The 18,546-nt window shown below is 35.6% G+C and overlaps 1 protein-coding gene across 2 annotated transcripts in view; it reads right to left on the reverse strand.

Annotated features, from left to right (window-relative positions):
- Positions 1–593: 593 nt before the first annotated feature.
- LOC124300384 (neuroligin-4, Y-linked) overlaps positions 594–18,546 on the reverse strand; it is a 221,928-nt gene continuing 203,975 nt past the window's right edge. For both annotated transcript variants that reach the window (XM_046754447.1, XM_046754446.1), the window contains 4 exons: positions 6,639–6,790; positions 5,037–5,155; positions 4,786–4,916; positions 594–3,006 (listed from right to left, as the gene is read on the reverse strand). In XM_046754447.1, the coding sequence (XP_046610403.1) occupies positions 2,434–3,006; positions 4,786–4,916; positions 5,037–5,155; positions 6,639–6,790 (975 nt within the window). In that variant the 3' untranslated portion in view covers positions 594–2,433. The remainder of the gene's footprint in view (positions 3,007–4,785; positions 4,917–5,036; positions 5,156–6,638; positions 6,791–18,546) is intronic.

An 18,546-nucleotide genomic window follows, 5' to 3' on the forward strand; every position in this document is an offset into this window, starting at 1 on the left:
TTTCAGCAATTAAGATTTTCTCGTTTCGTTGCGTGAACCGCAAGCCCGTGAAATTATAAATTATATTTTTATGATTGCGATACGAATATGATATACATGAAGGATTTAGTCGAACCGAAAATGTAGATCCTGCTTAGTAAGCGCCGGAAACACGGCAGACCGGAAAATCACGAATAACAACTCGTTGAAAAACAATTGAGGCGCGGAAAATTTTTCTACTCACCGTAGTGAGCTTTTTTTTTTGCTTAAAATTTTTCTTTGCTTCGACGGTTTCTCGCTTGTTTCTTTCGATGTTCGGTAAAATCGATGACGAAGCGAATTTAAAACATTCAAGAAATTTTTTATGCAGTACAAGAGAAACTATCTTTACAACAATTCGGTGTAAGAAAATTAAAATTATTAACCTTTTCCAATTGTATCTCTTCTTTAATGACTTAACGATTTTCTCGTTGAGTATTTTTCAGTGATTATTGACGACTCGAAGGCTTGTCTATTCTTATGTTCTATCATCGATGCATCGATACTGACGATAATGATGGTCACAGTATATGATGTAATAATGATAGTAATAGTAATAGTAATATATATGTGTAATTTTATTTCGATATCAGTTATTTACAAATTTTTCTGTTCCTTGTTCTGGGTTTTAGTTTCCTACGAGGTTTTTTCTTTTCTTTTTTTTTTTATGCCGCTATTAGTATGAATTACGCATATTAGTTGCGTAAAGCATAAAATTGAAGTGACACGTTTCGAATTATAGAAAATCCCCATAGCCGAGCACATGAATTGGAACGCGTACTTGGAATAATCGTAAACCACGTTCTCTGTACAAGTTAAACAATCCAATCGTTTTCTTTTCACTTCTTTACGTCTTAGAATCAATTGAATCGACTAAATTTTTTTACCACGACGTATAATCTCATTGATTATAATTTTAGTCGAAATCTCTCAATTCTAATTACAACCGGTAGGTAAGGATTCCCAAATTTTTGTTCTCTTCCTGATTTTTTGTTCGTACGATAATTTTCAAATTCAAGGTTATTAGTCACATAATATGCGTATACATGTACATAATATATTATATTTATATATTATATATATGTAAATTATATTTACAAAGTTTCTCAATCTAAAATATCGCAGTTAAAAGTCTTTTTGTTTCTTTCACTGCTCCATTTATTTTTTTATTTTTTTTTGTTTCACCTCAAACCGAGTTAAAATTTACCGTCGCTTTCATGACATTAATTTCACAAATAATAATTCACCATTCGTACAATATCAACGTCATATTTACTCGTCTTCATATGTATATTATATAGTATATTTATATCATTCATATAATTGTATTTAAATTTACCTTATCAATTTTACTCTACCTATACCTTATTTTTTTCCATAAAATTCTGTGTTTCATTTTACCTATCCCTCTTCACTTCATAAACGTTCATTGAAAAGACGATCAATCGTTGCTTCGTCAAAGTTTTCGAACCAAATGTGGATATATTTTATACACTCCGATAAAAATTTTATTCGTATTCCATTACCGGGAATTGCATAGATTAAACTTGTCATTTTATCGATTCTTCATTTTTGTTACGACTATTACTTCTTATTATTTTATGTTCAAGCCTTCTGTATCACTTATTATTTCCACAATTACAGATCGAATTCAGAAACGATCCGAAACAAGTTCGATCACACTTTTGATTAGTATTTTTCACCATATTACACTCTCACTCGTTCATTATATATAAATAAATTATATATACATACATATATATATTCATATATATATATACGTGTATACATGTAACGTACCTATGTTTATAGGAATATAATTATTACCGAGTGTACGCATTGATCTGCTTTATTTATTATTACTACTATTTACTTTGGCAGTTGTGAAAAAGATATCATCGGTTCAACACAGTTTCCGTTATACAAACACACGCATAGAGTAACGACAAACGTGTTCATAAAATCAGGGAATATCCACGGGTTTTAAAAATAATCACAGGACCAGAAATGAAACGATTTAAAAAAAAACGTTTGAAAATTATGAGAAATTTTACATCAGCGATAACGTACGAAATAAGACCAAACCGAACTGCTTCAGTTCTCCAGCGAGTTATAAGACTATTATTGTTATTACTATCCATCATTGCACTGCTGAGATTAGATTACGGAGAATGGCGTGTATCACAGATCATCGTTACGAGGAAAATGAAAGGCAAGATAAAGAAGGAAAGAAAAAAAATAAATAAATAAATAAAGAAAAAAATACAAGAGCTTTTAGTAGGGCGAAGAAGGGGTTGGAGAGAAAACCACGGTGAGAGAAGTAAGAATTTCCCGGTTACTCTAAGGGAAAAGGTAGTTCCAGTTGTCCTTCCTCCGCCTGATCCTGTCCGCCTGAATTTCCTCCTCCCGCCTAAGTCAGACCCTTAATTCCTCCATAATCTGTTGGTGGTTGTGTCCCTTTTTGAGGGTTCCGCCGCTTCCGACCATGGCCATGCTCTCCTGCTGTAGCTGGTTGGGACTTATTATGAGATTGGGCCCCGCGGGTTTTCCGGGCTTCGTGTTCTTCGGGGGTGGCGGGGGCATAGGGACGTGGCAGGAGTTGTTCTGGAGGTCGGCGAACTCGGGGGGTGGAATATGCTGGATGTGGTGACGCTCGGTTTTCGTTTCCAGTTCGCCGCATATGTTGTTCGGCATCTGCCCGTTCTCCTGGGTCCGCTTCTTCGGACAGTTGTGCTGATTCTTGTCCCGTTTGTAGTAAACACCGGCGAATATCAGGACGTTCAGTATCAGGAGGCTGCATCCGATCGCTATCGTCACGCTCAGCGCCGTCGAATAAGCCGCGAAACCGTCTTCCGGCTGCGGCGTCGTCTCCTCGAAGGCCAACTCGCTCGGCATCGACGTCGACGCGTTCTGGCTCTTCTCGGTTGTTGATTCCTGCGTCGTCGGCCTCGACGTTGTCGGCAAACGCTGGATTATCCTCGGCGGCACCTGCGGATCGTCGGGATTTTAATTCTTGTAGAAATTTTAGGTGCCGGGACTGAGTCGTTGGGAAAAATAATAACGCGGACAAAGATAACGCGCGCAAAAATAACTGGTGGGCAAAAATAACTGACGCAAAAAATAACTTGTGACAAAAGTTGCCCGCGCAAAATTAACTAATGAAAAACTTAACCGTTGACAAAAATACCGGATCAAAAATTTAGTTTTATTTATGATTCAATTCAATGTAATTTAATGTTCTGTCAACTGATGACGCGAATAATGAACTTCAGCTTTTCCGTTTTACAGGAGAGTTTTTCTAACGTAGTCCTAATTTTGTTTCATTACACGAAATTTTGTCTCACGCTTTAAAATCCTTTGCCTGAATAAATCTACTTGAATTTCGATCATTTTGGGCCACAATCAATCACGGTCGGAACAATGCCAAATTACTGTCTACTAGTTTGAACTATCTTTGTTCGTAATTATCTATTTTCGACTGTTTCGAATAAATTTTGAGCAAAGGTAAATCAATCGATACTAATGAAAATAATCAAAATTTAGATATCACGTGAAAAATTATCTTTCCAATCGTCGAATTTCATGTTGATTTTGCTTTCTTTTTTTTTTTTATACAGATTCAGGCGTCTATTAAATATAATACGATTGCTATCCATGCCATGCGTGGCATACCAGATAACGTTTCACAGTGAACAACCGTCCGGTATATCGACACGACAGTTATTGCATTACAGGTGAAAGCAATTTAGCTGATATTGGCACCGCTGTGTGACATTGATCGGTATTACACACTCGGTGAGCAGAATAAATACATCGATTCCCCAAACTGGTGATAATTAGCCCTAATCTGAAAGCGTCACTTAAGTGCTGGATAAAAAAGTTGTCATTCAATTGTACTTGATTCATTTATTCACATTCGCGTGTAGGTAATACGATAACGGATCCAAAAAAAAAAAGGAACAATAGCAGGATTTCAACTCTCACCGACTTGTCCTCTTATTTTATTTTTTACTCATCTCGTCGAAGAATTAAAAAAACTTCTCTGTTATTATTATCTCGACTCGATAACACTTGATAAGATTGTAAAAAAAAGGGGGGAAAAAAACGCGGGTATCAACATAAATTAAGCAGGATTTTTTTCATTTTTCCACGTATTTCGTTTAGATAATTGTCACAACGCAAGTGAACGTTAAAAAAATTAGACGCGATTGAAGTAATGTAATGTATGTAAAGAATGTAAAGAAATCAAACTTTGACGAAACATCAAAGTTTCGAATGGTCCAAGATTTTCGGTTCTGTGAATTTCTGGCTTGATGAAATTTCACGACTTTGATCTTTCTCTGTTTTTGGATTTTCGATATTTTTACGTTCGGAATCCTGGTCATTCTGATCCTCGGTTCTTCTGATTTTTTACACCCACTTGGTGAAAATCCTACGCTGTGTGATTAAAGTTTGACTTTCTGAATTTTACTGTATCGAAAGTTTGTTATTCGGAATTTTGCTCTATCGGAACTTTACTTTTGGAAATTTTGTTCTATCGTAACTTGAATTTTCGGAATCTTGCATTACATTGGAACTTCGAGTCGTCGGTTTTACGACCATTCGAAACTTTGTTGTTTTGCAAAATTTCGATTTCTTTACTTCAAGTTTCGCCGTAAAATAATTCGTAATCAGGCGCTTTCCAAATTTTTCAAATTCAGAACTTCAACCCCACCACACAAAAAATCATTCTCGCAGACATTGCTGTTCCAAAATTTATATATTCACCTGCTCCGCGTCGAGGAGATGATGAGACCGAGGAACATCGTCGGATCCGGGTTTGTGCAAGTCAGGGACCAGGTTGAGCCAAAATGAGAGTCTGTGGGCTCTGTAGTGGTTCTTGAGCTTGGACTTAATGTCTGAAAAATGGACGAAATTTAGCTTCGTTTCAGCGGAACGTAAAGCGGTAAATTGAGAGGAATAACGAATGTTTGATTTCGCTTTAAAATTATAACAGAGGAGGGAAGAATACTCCTCACCTATATTGAGGTATTTTTTGTGAACCGCTTCGTACGCCGTCCATTCTATGTTTTTTAATTTCGTCCTCTCCGGCCTGGAATTCGAAGGTCCTGGCTCTGGCGTTCCCTCGTTTGGATTCCTGGAATAGGAACAGCCACCGTAAATTGACTTTTCTTGTTTGCACGAAAATTCAAAAGTGTATAAATAAGAATTTAACAGCGAGAACGAGATAATTGTTTGATTTATATTACTGCAAAACACGGTATTCGCGAGAAAACTAGCCAGGAAATCGTTCGTTTTTCGTCTCCTCTTTCCATTTTCAATGGAAAAAGAAAAAAAAAAAAAACGTAAAGTTCTACGAACAATATCGGACTAATAAAAAAAGAAATCGTTTAAAACAGTTTGTAAAATCGCGAAAGAAATATCAAAGACAAATTTTATCCTACTTAAATATTAATATAAAAAAAAATAAATCAGAAAATTGTGAGAAAGAGTCGAAAAAATTGATATAATTAACGAACTCCTAGGAAGCCTGCTGAAAATATTGTATAATGCTATTGTGGTCAATAAAACCATTTCCACACTTGTTCGACAAGATTCGAAGAGGGAAAAGAAGACATAAATTATTGTATTTTTTTTTTTATGCTCAGAGGAGTTTAAAAATGAAACGAAACGCTCAAGAATTATTGAGTGGAAAAAACCGGTGAAATTTGTGTTAAAAAATTATCCACCCTTGGAGCTGTGCTGAAAATATTTTTTTACCTCTCAAAAATATACAAACGCATCGTAATATCGTAAATTTTGAGGATTACAAGGCAGTCGTGATGCCGACTCGTTAATTATAATTAAAATTGTACAATGAAAATTGCCGAGTTGTAGGTACACTTTTGAACGCCGCAATGTGACTCCATGGCTTTGTGTATTACACCATAAAGCGCCCTCTGCAAGCCCTATGCAAAATATATCTCCCTACTTATTCAGGGCTGGTACACGCATTATAAACCCATTCAGCCTGGTATATAATGCCGCTGGATGAATATCCTCGGAAATTAACAACTCCTCTCCTCTCATTTCATCTCTTTTCTCATAATTTTCAACTACCTTCACCACTTAGCACAACCAACTTGCCGAAAAATTAACGTTGCAGGTATCAAAAATTGTCGCTTCGTGATGAAAAAAAAAAACAAAAAAAAACAAAAATTGTGATCAGGAAAAAAAAGACAACTATCCAAACACACAAAATCAACAAACGATCTTATTGCTCAATCTCATCAATAATTAGAGGAAATTTTGTTCAACTTCTTAGTTTTTCGAGTTTAATCAAAAACACAAATATTTATTAATATTTTCACCTTTTTCCGACACCCAACCCGACGAATATTCAAATTAATCACTTGGAAATAGGAAATAACAGAATATTGATCTATTTTCGTAGATTTGAATGATGGAAAAGTCTTTAGAATTGATTTTAATTTCCTCTTCGTATCTTTCATTTTTCTGGAGTAAATGGAATAATTCAGTTTTCAGCTAAACTCTAGACTGCGATTTTGCGAATCACACGATTCTAGTTCAAATTCGTACAATAATCCATGTAATTAATTTTAAACTCGTGTTCAACTTACCCAGTTCGTGCAAAATTCGTAAAATACAGGATCACGCTTTCCGAGAGAGCCAATTCTGCCCTTGTGTAATTTCTCGGCCAGTGAGCCAAGCCACCGACGAGTGGTGCCCCAAAAACATAGGGCAACTCTTCTCCGTGGATGCATCCCTGTCTCTGAAAATTTTCAAAAATTAGCGACCCTTTTATAAATTTAAAATATCAACGTTGAAAATTATTCGAGATTATTATTGTAGAGTGACGAATTAGGGAAATGTTTACTGCTGTTTTTTTCTCTGAAATCTTAAGCTCTCAAAGTTTGGAAATCTAAAAACGAGATGGCTGGAGAAAAATCCTAGATCTTTCGATGTATTGGAAATATTATAGAAAATTACAAACTGTATTATGCATATTTTTTATGTAGTTTGTCTAATTGACAAAAGAAAAATTGTTGAATAATAAATCTCTGTCATAATTTCTATAACCAGGTATTATACATTTATATATATATATTAAATTTTTAATTTTCGCAACTCTGAAATAGCAACCAAAATTTTTTCATATTTTACGTTCAACTGGTCAACTATTTAACAATATTGACAGTGATTTTAAAAGTTGTCATTTTAAAAATCTCTAAAAAAATTCTCAGAAACTGAGAATTTAAAAAAAAAGTTACTTCTCAAAATCACCTCAAATAATTAAAAATAATTGAGAAATTGAATAAAAAATTTTGAAATAATTCAGAGTACTGCTTTAGAGTTGTGATAATCGCATAAAATTTTTTAAACAAAATCAGGTATGGTGAGGGTCAGACATTTGTCGGGTTCTCCATACATGTACAAATATATGTATAAATATAATTCAGTTCAGCTGCTACCTTCATTCGAGAGAACTGGAATTTTTAATTCAAATTCCGTATTCTTATTTCCACACGATTTTATGAAAAAAAAAAAAAAAACAACACGTATCGTCGATTCTGTGAGTTTTATTTTCTGTTATGATTTTTACTGGATGCATCTATACGTTCAATTCCATTTGATTTGATTTATTCCACGTTATTTCATTCCCATCACATTGGTTAAAAAATTACGTATTCCGCGGTCTTCGCAAGCTCGCAGTTGATATTAAAGTGAGGAATAGCCGTGATATCATGTTGATGAAAAAGAAGATGAGGAGGGCGGGGGGGAACCAGACACAATAAAGTCTGTTTATTTCGACTGTGAAATATTTACGAGTATAATAAATCCGAGTAATTGTACATATATCTTCATTTATTTTGAATACTTTTCTTTATTGTCTTTAGAAATGAAAATTCCCTTCCTTTTCCTTGAAAGTCGTTTTAACTATATATATATATATATATATATATACACATATATACGTAGATTGGACGGTTTATACTGAATAAATACTTTTACTCTTAATCAATTTCACTTACTACGCTAATTCGTGAAACAAAAAAAAAAAAAAAAACAAACCATATCGCTGAGAAATATTATTTTCAAACTGTCGAAAGGGACGAGAGTAAAAAAAAAAAAAAAGCGAGATAAAGAAACATGAGAAATTTTTCGAAGAAAAAAGAGGAATTTATTTTCCACTGATTGCCAAGCAATCACCTGCAGTTCACTTCGCATTGCTACTACACAACCACCACCACCACCACCATTACTGCTAATGCGGTTTTCCGCAGGCTCTGCCAACCGGGGCGGACCTGTCCCCGCAGTAATCACTGCAGACGTTTAGCCTGAGGCTGCACAAGTCTGAGATGTATATATATAAGGCATTTGGTATTGAGGCTACAGGGGTGTGGTAGAAAAATGATTTAAGAAAAAAAAAAAAAAAATGCAAAGCACCAAGCATCCGACGGGACGAAATGACGAAATTCAAATAACCGACGCTCGAGAACGTGGAAAGATTATAATTGTAAGTATGAAAAGTTGTCTTGTAGAAGAATAAAGCCTTGGAACGAAAAAATGTATAAATAAACTTATACCGTTATTTTTTTTTTTATAGATCGGGCAAGATTACCAAGGGCAAAATACTGAATTGCGAAAATATCGCACAGTCGAATAGTCGATTTTCTTCTTTCTTTCTTCTTTTACTTTCACTGAATTTTTATCTTCTCGTTTTTTATTTTGCATTTAACGTACCTTAAAAAAAAAACAAGTTTTAGACGAATTGCAACAAAATTGAATTTCTTTTTTACACTTGGCAATGTCGAAAAATACAAAAGTCGAAGACTGCAGTATTTTGAATAATGATGAGGTAATATTATCTGTTGCGAATTAACATCAAGTATATTATTTTAGACGGTTGCCAATTTTTTTTCAGACAAATCAATTGTTGTATTGGGAATATTTGAATTACAGATAAATGTGAGAAGCGAGTATCGACAAGAAACGAAAGTAAAGAAAAATTTGTATCGTCATCTGTTTTTTTTTTTTTCTTTTCAAACGAGAAGCTTAACAATTTATTTTCTATTCCCTCTGGATAATTATTTTAACAAATCGTTGGTCCTTGGATTCATCAAAATTCCGTTACAGGTATAATGATGGAAATGGAATAATAATAAAAGAATGATAATAGCAATATTAAAACATGTCGCATCGAAAAAGGCGAGACAATTTTTTACTCCTTTCAGTCTCGGGTGAATGTCGTCGGCAGCAATTGCATGAAATCAAGATTAAGCACATTTTTAACGAAGTAAAGAGAGAGAATGGAAAGAAGGGAGAAAAGGAGCGAAAAGGTAAGGCAAAAAAAAAAAAAAATCAAATATTCATGCAAACCTCCACGCCTGCATTCTTTGATACGTATTGTATACGTATTGGTGTATAAAACACGTGGGTAACATGCAGAGTGTTTCTGTGTATTTACGCCACTACCACTTCGCTTATTCTTCACCGCCATTTCTTAGGCTTCAACAACTCTGAGAAAATTCACCCCCGGGTTCCAGGCCCTCGGGATTCGCGTGGTTTATTTTTAGAAGCGAAGCCTGCGTTTTGCGAATCTCCTGAACTCCCAGAGTTTATTATATATTGTGCCATTTACTTTTTAACTTTCTCGATAATTTTGTCCATTATCATGAAGAGAATTTGAAAATGAACGTACGACAATGGCCTGACAACTTAAACAGTTGACGAGAAATGGATTTACGAATTTTGAGAATTTTGTATCACCACGATTTTTTTTTTTTTTTAATTACACAAGAAACGTAAATCGATAATCATATATTTATAATACTTCGACAGTCGCTTGACGATTAATCTTTGACTAATTGTCTCATCAAAATCGTGAAACTAAAAATTTGCAAACACAAGTAGAACACAGTGTTGCAAAAATTGTGCGAAATCCATGAACCACCGAAATAGCAGACGAGTTTTGCATCAATTTTCATTCGAATCGTAACACAGCCTTCACAGCATCGTTGATATAAAATTATAATCCGCTTTGTCCGAATTCGAATTTTTTGCAAACTGTAATAACAAACTTTACCGATGAAAACAAAAAAAAAAAAAAAATACATAAACAAATGAATAAAGAAGAGTAACGGAAATAAATTGATAACCGAAGAGAAACAAAATAAAAACATGTCAAAAAAATTTCGGCCCAACGAAAAAAACTAAAGGAACACGTACCGTCATCCATTTTGATAAAGGGATTTTTTTTGTTTTTTTCTTTTAATGCGATTTATATGCAGATGCGACTGCAACCTATTTCCTGCACTTTACAAATCCCCGAACGACCTCAAACCCATCCACTACCACCTGCTTATACACACTGCGTGTAGCCCCGTGGCTTATGCAATGTGCAACCTGCCGAGGCGGAAACTTTGCCGTGCAGTTCGAACTTTTCCATTTAAATAGAAATGCTCCGCGGAGTCCGGGATTCAAGCTGCATGCCTAAATTTACACGTTACTTTACACCTACTTGAGGATATCTCATACAAATGTTCCGTAGACTCGGAATTGTGAAGCGCGTAACTTATCCAAGGTATTTTTGTATTTGTTAATTTGTTATTTCCTTCTACTAAATTTTTCCATCTTCGTTTCCTATATATTTCATAAATGTGCAGAAATCACCTTCACGTAGAATATTTTCAACACAAGTATTTTGCAATTTAGTCTCGTTCGAATATCGAGATGAATATTTTCTTATACGCAGATGATTCACAATTCGAATAAGATTTAAATATTTTCAATATCTTAAGAGAATCAAATGAATCATTTCACTCTTCACTTATTACACTTCGCTTCTCGAATTACAGTTTTTATTTCATTGTTTTTTTTTTTTTTTTGTCATTGTGAACGAGATATAAAAAGCAGTTTTTTGATCACAGTGATAAAAATCAAGACTCCCTCTCATCCGAATTACAAGAAAAGAAAAACAGAAATTTGAGAACGGAAATATAAAAAGTAAAGGTGAAATGAATTTATTTAATTCTCTAAGATTCTGAAAATATTTAAACCTTATTGTATATATATCAGACTTTTTATTATTTTATTAGATTTTTTTTTATCAAATTCAAGCCCAAGATATTGATTGAAATGACGAAATAAAGATGCTGTCCAAGTTTCAGCAATTAATATCAAGGTCCATTGTTGACCTTTGACCTTAAATAAATTTCGAAAGAGTAGATTAGTCATAAAATGAAAACATACCTTTTTTGTAGATCGTTCAATTCCCTACAAAAATACGTTCCGGTCTTATCGGTACACTAATGCGTTGACGAGTTATAAGATTCCAAAGCTTGAACCACTTTTTTCCATGCCAAAATTTTCAAAATATTGAAAACAAAAAAAAACATACAGTCGAATTTTTTTATACAGTCCAATACATATATACATATATATATATGTATAAGTAACATGTCACTCGTTTTATTTTTCCTTTCTTTCTCGTAATCAGAGCGGGATTTTTACATTACATCCACAAGCGGATGAATAAATTTGAAAAATTGAGTAGGCGTGTTTTCCCGGCCTGGCGTGACGACGCGTCGATGAAAAGAAGGCGAACGCGGGTTTTGGTATAAGGTGGTTTTCGACCCTTTCGAGCCGTGATATACGGAAGGTAGGTATTTATTATTCCATGCCTTCCATTATGGACCCAAGGGCTGGCCATCATGATATTTATTTCAGGGCGCCGCGGACATGTTTAATACATTATACAGAAGAGTGTGTATTTGGCTCATTCAATAAATCATTTCTCTGCTAACATTTCACGCCGCATGGTAGCGTATTTTTTCCTCTCGGAGTCCGCCATCAACTCGGCAGAAGTGAAATAAAATTGGACTCATTTTTTTCTTTCTTTCTTTTTTTTTTTTCTCTTTTTTTTTTTTTTCTTTGTCTTTTTTCACAGCGACCGAAAAACGTAACGACGGACGAAAAAAGAAAGCGGAAAGCGAAAATGAACATTTTTTAACTGGTGCGTGTTATGTTTTATTTCGAAGATCGGAAATATCTGGGGTGAAAAAAATGAAATTGCTGAAACAGTTATCGATTTCGGAACGAAATTTTTCAAAAATTACTCTCCAACAAATAACCATCCCTTATTCGTCGCTGAATCTCATTCCGTAAGCCGCGAGGTTCACGAACAGCTGTGTTGGTTATGAGATACGCGTCACGGTTGTATTTCGCTTGAGTGACGTGTGTTTAGAAAAATTTTTAACCCCGCTCGATCCCTCGGGAGTTTATCCCTGAGGGGAATCGGGTGTCTCGGATATAACGAGTGCCGCCGCAAAACCCTGGCAGGGTGGAAAAAATGAAAGCGAAATCCGAAAAATACGGCAACAAATGAAACGAAACAAAAAAACGACAGGTATTCATACGCATTAACATCCCCCTTTAGGGATCACCGATAATAACGTAGAGAGTGACAAAATACTAAACGTGACGAGCTTTGTGTATATAATCCGGGAAAAAAAGCTTCTCTCGTTTTTTCACCTCCGACCGTGTACCGCAATTTCGTTTTTTCATCGAGCCTCCGGCAGAAAATCAATTTCCAAGGACTCGGTACAGTCAAATTTATGGGGATTTGATAAATTGGAACGTTTGTTTTTTTTCCGGTAAACGCTACAAGATCAGCGAAATCGATTCATTTTATTCAAGGTTCGTATTATGTGTAAAAATTTATTAATTCTACATTGGTAAAAGAGTATTTATTTTCATTCAAGCAATTTGCAGAGTCTCTACTTCACACTGTGACAAGTTTCGTTTTATTTCTCACCGTACATAGTGATTAGAAATTTTTTGTTGCAAAACGTGTTACAGGTAACTATTTAGTGCATTAAATTTTCCGTTCATTGTAAACATATTTCAATCTTGTTTTCAAGTTTTAAAAATCTTTTTCAAACAAATTTAGTCTCAACATTGCTTTATCGTAGCATCGAAATCCAATCACTGCAGTAGTTATAAAAAATACAGTAAGAAGGGGCGTTATAAAAAATAAACTACAAGTTTTCTTTGACAAAGTTGATAAACTCTTTATCACCTATTTTGTAACTATACAAAAATATTTTTCATTCCCGATAAATAATGAATAATATATAGCCCAGGACTACATAATACAAGTACCACATATCATTACGCAAAAATTTCTTTTTCCCAACATCGAATTACGCTTTCTTTAGCTTGATAACCGCTTCCTTTAATTCTTTGACTGCAGAGTTCGGCGATAATATTGTCGAAAAGGTACGAGGTACGAGGTACAAGGTAGAGAAACCCGAAGCTCAATATCGTGGGCTTTGATTGTCCGTCTTTAAGGGTGGTCGTTGTACGAATCCTCGAAAATTCCCTCTCAGCTTCATATCAAACGGATGATCCCCCTCCATCCCCTTCGGTATATTTTTCACCCTCGCGAAATAGTCTCGGGGATATTCCGAAAGCGGAGTTTACTTACAATATAACGAGTTTCCGCCGCGTCCCCGATCTTTGCATATTCGCTGTAAATACGCGCGATTCGCGTCGAGCCTCGACCATTTCAACCCCCGGAACGAGGGATGCGAAGATGCGAAGGTGAGATTGCGAGGGTCCTGCGAATATATCAGCCCCGCAGTCTCAATATCCATCGGTCAAGCATCCGGGCCTTCTTCTCTCGATCGCGTTTAAGACGCACTGTTCAAAGCGCCAGACTGTCACGGGGTAAAAATGCTGAGCCAGGCACCCCGTAATTCTCACATTTCACTTCGTTGCCTGATATCGACGAGGGAAAAATTGCCTGAATATTTCGAACCGCCATAGATTGCTGAGAAAATACGTAGATCGCGGTGTTTTACACGGTTCGTGATTTTTTTTTTTTTCAACGATCTTTGAATTTACCGCGCTCCAAAAGTCGCGTTTTCCGGTAACCAGTACTAAAAACACTACGAGGATTATAATTTGGGCGAATTTTGCGTAACGGATAAATTTTCTTGTGATTTCGTTCAACCATTCGAGCCTCATGCACAATGAAAAGACATATGAATATCTTTAGCCAAATTAATTGATACGGAAGGAAAAAACGAACGGAGAAAATGGATATTGAAACATGGAAAAACGCAGGTACATGAAAACAAATTGGCTTCTGTAAAGGAAAAAAGGGTGCGAAAGGAAATCCCGTGGGTACGATACATTGGTAAATTGTGTGATAGCGAAAATGTAGATTGGCGATAAATTCTGCAGGTTCAATATTGGACCGAGGATGAATTTTGGCAATAATTTTTCGCGAGAAGGATGACTTCTCTTTTTCTCAATTCTCGACGCCTCCTCTCCGAGATTTTTCCAATTCGCGTAGACGGGACGGCGTCGAAATTCCGAAAGAGTAAAATTCGGACAAGTCAAAGTTCCGAAAGTGCGAAAATGAGAAAATTTGATGAATGATCGAAGATTTTCAGTTCTGCGAATTCACGGTTCGGTGAAATTTCACCACTCTGATCATTCTTTGTTTCGGATTCTCGATACATTTACGTTTGGAATCGTAGTTACTTTGATTTTCGGTTTTTCCAATAACTTACACCCTCTTGTCGAGTAAACTACGCTGTGCGAGTATATGTCAATTTTTGAAATTTTACTCCATCGAAACTTTATTTTTCGGAATTTTGCTCCATCGTAACTTTGTCGCGTCGCTTTTCCGATCATTCGAAACTTTGTCGTTTCGTAAGATTTGAATTTCTTTACTTCAAGTCTCGCCAGAAAATAATACGGAATTAGGTGCTTTCGAAACGTTTAAAATTCGTAACTTGAACCCCACCCCGTGAAGACGGTAGTAAAAAATGCGAAAATAACAGTACAAGAGACGTCTGAAAATAATATCTCGAGGAGTGACGAGAGGGAGAAAACGACGCATATATATGGACGATGTACGACGTATTTTACGACATGGAATAAAGCTTCTCCTGGCGCTATCACCCGGTTTTGATGCCTGCAACGCCACGGCGCATCCTTATGCAGAATCCTAGACGCGTTACACGGCCGGCTAAAATAGAGAGAATATATTTGCAAGGTATGTGACGCCAACGATCACGATGCGACGCAATTGTTCATTTATCTCCGCAAAACGAAGCCGGGCTACTTTAATGCTTTTCTTCCGAAAATAGATAAATCGCGCTGCACTTTACTCGACCGTTTCGATAAGAGGCATGAATTTTATGCAGACGGATCTTGACCGTTGACATATTTCTCATTTTTATTCGAGTCACATTTAGGTTAACGAAACTTCTCGTTTCTCTGAGTTTGAAACGAAAAATTTTCTTTTTTTCTTTCCTTGTCAAGAAATAAATTGGCTTTTTTCACGACGACTTTTGTCTCAAACATCTGTCCGAAGTACATAAAACTTTTTAATCCGATCTGTGAAAAATACTTAAACATTTTGCGAAACTATAATCGAGCAAACTTTGTAGCGTTTTTTTTTTTCATCCTCTTTTGTGAGAAGAGATTTGTAAGATGTTCCAATTCTTACCCGTTGCTTGCAAATTAAAAAAGTCCGGTCGAAAAACGAAGAAATGTTCCAGCTTGTTTTATTTTTTGAAAATTTTACGAATCTTCTGGAAATTAAATTCAAATCGGAAGATGAGTATGAAATTTTACAACATCTATTCGACAATTATTTACCTGAGAAAAATTTCATTATTCAACAATGTTCATTATTAATCATATTTTTTCTCGGTCAAGATCGTCGATTTTCGTTTTCATTTGCATTTTAACCAATGCTTAAATGTTCAAAGTCTACAATAATGGTGAATAATTATTCCTTCATAAAATATATCTACGCAAAGGTGGCACGAAATCCCTGAATATCGTCGTTTAAAGTAAACCGTGTATTTCTCCCCTTTTCCATTTTTTTTTTCTTTCACCGTCATGTAGGCGGGAAGAATAATCTCCGAGAAAAAGAAAGAAAGAAAAAAAAAATCGTACTCACTGCCCGACGTGATAATAATAATAGTACTTGCACACATACATACAAACGCATAAATATACATACATATACATATACATCTATATTATAACCATGACATAAATTAACGTCAACGAGTTTTACAGTCGGAATAAATTTTTTTGCCCTTCTCCTGTTAAGGTTGCAATTTTTTTGTATTGTTTTTCGTATCTTACCGCGGTTGCGTATTTCATTTTTTTTTTTTTTTTGTTTTTTTTTTCATGCCTCTTTCCTCGTCGAGCGAAATCGTTTAACCGATAGGGTAAAAACTTTCCCTCCGTACAATTGTTTCTCAGACGAAAAAAGAAATGAGCTTTTCTTTTTCATTAAAATGTGAAATATCGTTTTACACTGTAAAAAAATAATCGCCGATGTTTAACATAGTATTTCGACTAAATGCGCATATAGAAAATTGGTATCAGAGAATAGAAATTAGGTAACAAATTAGTCGAGTCAGTGCGAGCAATGCATTCAAGCTGTAAACTCGACCATTGTATTCACGGGCAATAAGGGGATTAATTAATCGGTTCGTAATTAATTTTCACTGATTGACGTGACCTGGAGCAAAATTTCCTTCAGGAAGATCCGCAACAGCGATTCCCTGAGGCGATTTCGCGTCTATAACGCGTGCAGTTAATTTACTGACTTTGAACAACTCGTTCGAGATTTTAAGGCACGTTGTAACATGCATATTTGTTCAAGCTTAATGATGTCTGCGCGATTTCCTTGTCATTTATATACTTATTGTACACATGCATAAAATATCCGATAACGTGGAAAATTATGGGAAAAATTGTAGGGAGAAATAAAACGAAGGACCGAGGAAGAAAATAAGAAGTCCCGGAAGCTGAACGTCTTCGTAATTGGATACCGACACACGTCAGTTAAGTCAAGGTATATTTTTCCTCTCTTTCCCTCTACGATCTCGCTTCGGAAGCTTTTTCTGACTTCCTTTTCTCTCTCTAATTTTCCATAAAGTCTTCTTCTCTTTTTTTATGCACTAATAGTAGCTAGTTACGAGTAGAAGGACTAGAAACGGATACAGTTCTTTACCGTAGAAGCAGAATAGCAACAGAACCGATTCTAGTCACACAATTTCTATACCGACATTTTACCGACACTTAGCCGAGACACCAACCTTTTTCTAGAATATTCTTTCAGATATTTCTAGAAAAGGGTTTGCGTCTCGGCTAAGTGTCGGTAAAACGTCGCTACAACTATTTGTGTTCAGAACCGGCTTTGCTATTCTACTCGTATAGATTAGCGGCTGAAAAAAAGGACACAAAGAAGAGGAAAAAAAAAAAAAAAATAACAAAAATACCCAGAGTCGAGGAATTCGCGTACGAAACAAATGAGAATAATTTTTTACACTAAAATTATACGGACGATTTATCTGTCTCATCCGCTGCAAGCTCGTTGTGTGAGTAAACGATTCGTCTTCGTGGGTTTTAAACGCGGTTAAACACAAACTTTAAAACCCGATAAACAAGCCTCTGAAGTATCGCTGCAGGTTCTGCATGGCTACCAAGCGTGCACGGTAAGTATAACAAGAGGAGATGGATATAATTTATACCGAGTAATATGTGTATAATATATATATACATATTATACATAGACATACGTGCCGTGAACAGAGTTGGAAATCAGAACTGCGGTAGTATAACTTCTGATATAGTTTCCGCGGCGGGATCAGATAGGGAATAAGTATCAGAGCTATATATCAGGCATATTGCTGCAGCCCCCAACGCAATCGGGGAAGGCGGGGGGGGGGGGGGGGGGGATGTTCCGGATGCTCGGAAATTAGGCGGGAAATAGCAGGGCGGCTCGGCGGCGTCACGGATGAGCGGAAATATGAAGGGAAAAAAAAACAAATAAAACAAAAAAAAATCAAATAAAAAATTAAAGGTTAAAAAAGGATGAGGAAGAAAAAGAATAAAAGAAAAAAGAGAAAAGAAAAATGAGAAACGAAGAGGAAAAGCCCGAGGGGAAAAGCAGGAAACGGTGAAATTCTAACTAGCTGACGATTTATGATATTAGTTTTACTCGCCGACGGGGTAATTATCACATTTCGTTTCCTCCGGTAAACCGTCGAGATTATTTATACGTCCTAATATTATATCTATATATCTATACGTGTATGTGTACAACACGTGAATGCAGTTAAATCGTTCGCACTCGTGTTACGTACGTACGTCGCATTAAATTCAAGGGAAATTGGGTAACTGAAAATCACGCATAAATATACACCGAGAGAAATTTTTAGTTTCGTTTACCGTTTAGCCCTTAACTATTTTCATTTTTTACCACAATCGATAAAATATAGTTCTAGGTACAAAATGAAAATTAGTTTTCTAGCTTCTACCAGAAAGTCTGTTATCCGTTGCTTTTATTTCTCGTTACGATCGCAGTTGCTACATTTTCTTGCAACCGTTGCGAAAATTTAATGTTCGTGCAAGAATGAATTGACGTTAAAGCCTTGTTTAACTAAAAAAGTAGAGTAAACCGAACAAACTGATTTTGCGTTGAGA

Source organism: Neodiprion virginianus, chromosome 3, assembly GCF_021901495.1.
Source record: "Neodiprion virginianus isolate iyNeoVirg1 chromosome 3, iyNeoVirg1.1, whole genome shotgun sequence".
Taxonomy (NCBI): domain Eukaryota; kingdom Metazoa; phylum Arthropoda; class Insecta; order Hymenoptera; family Diprionidae; genus Neodiprion; species Neodiprion virginianus.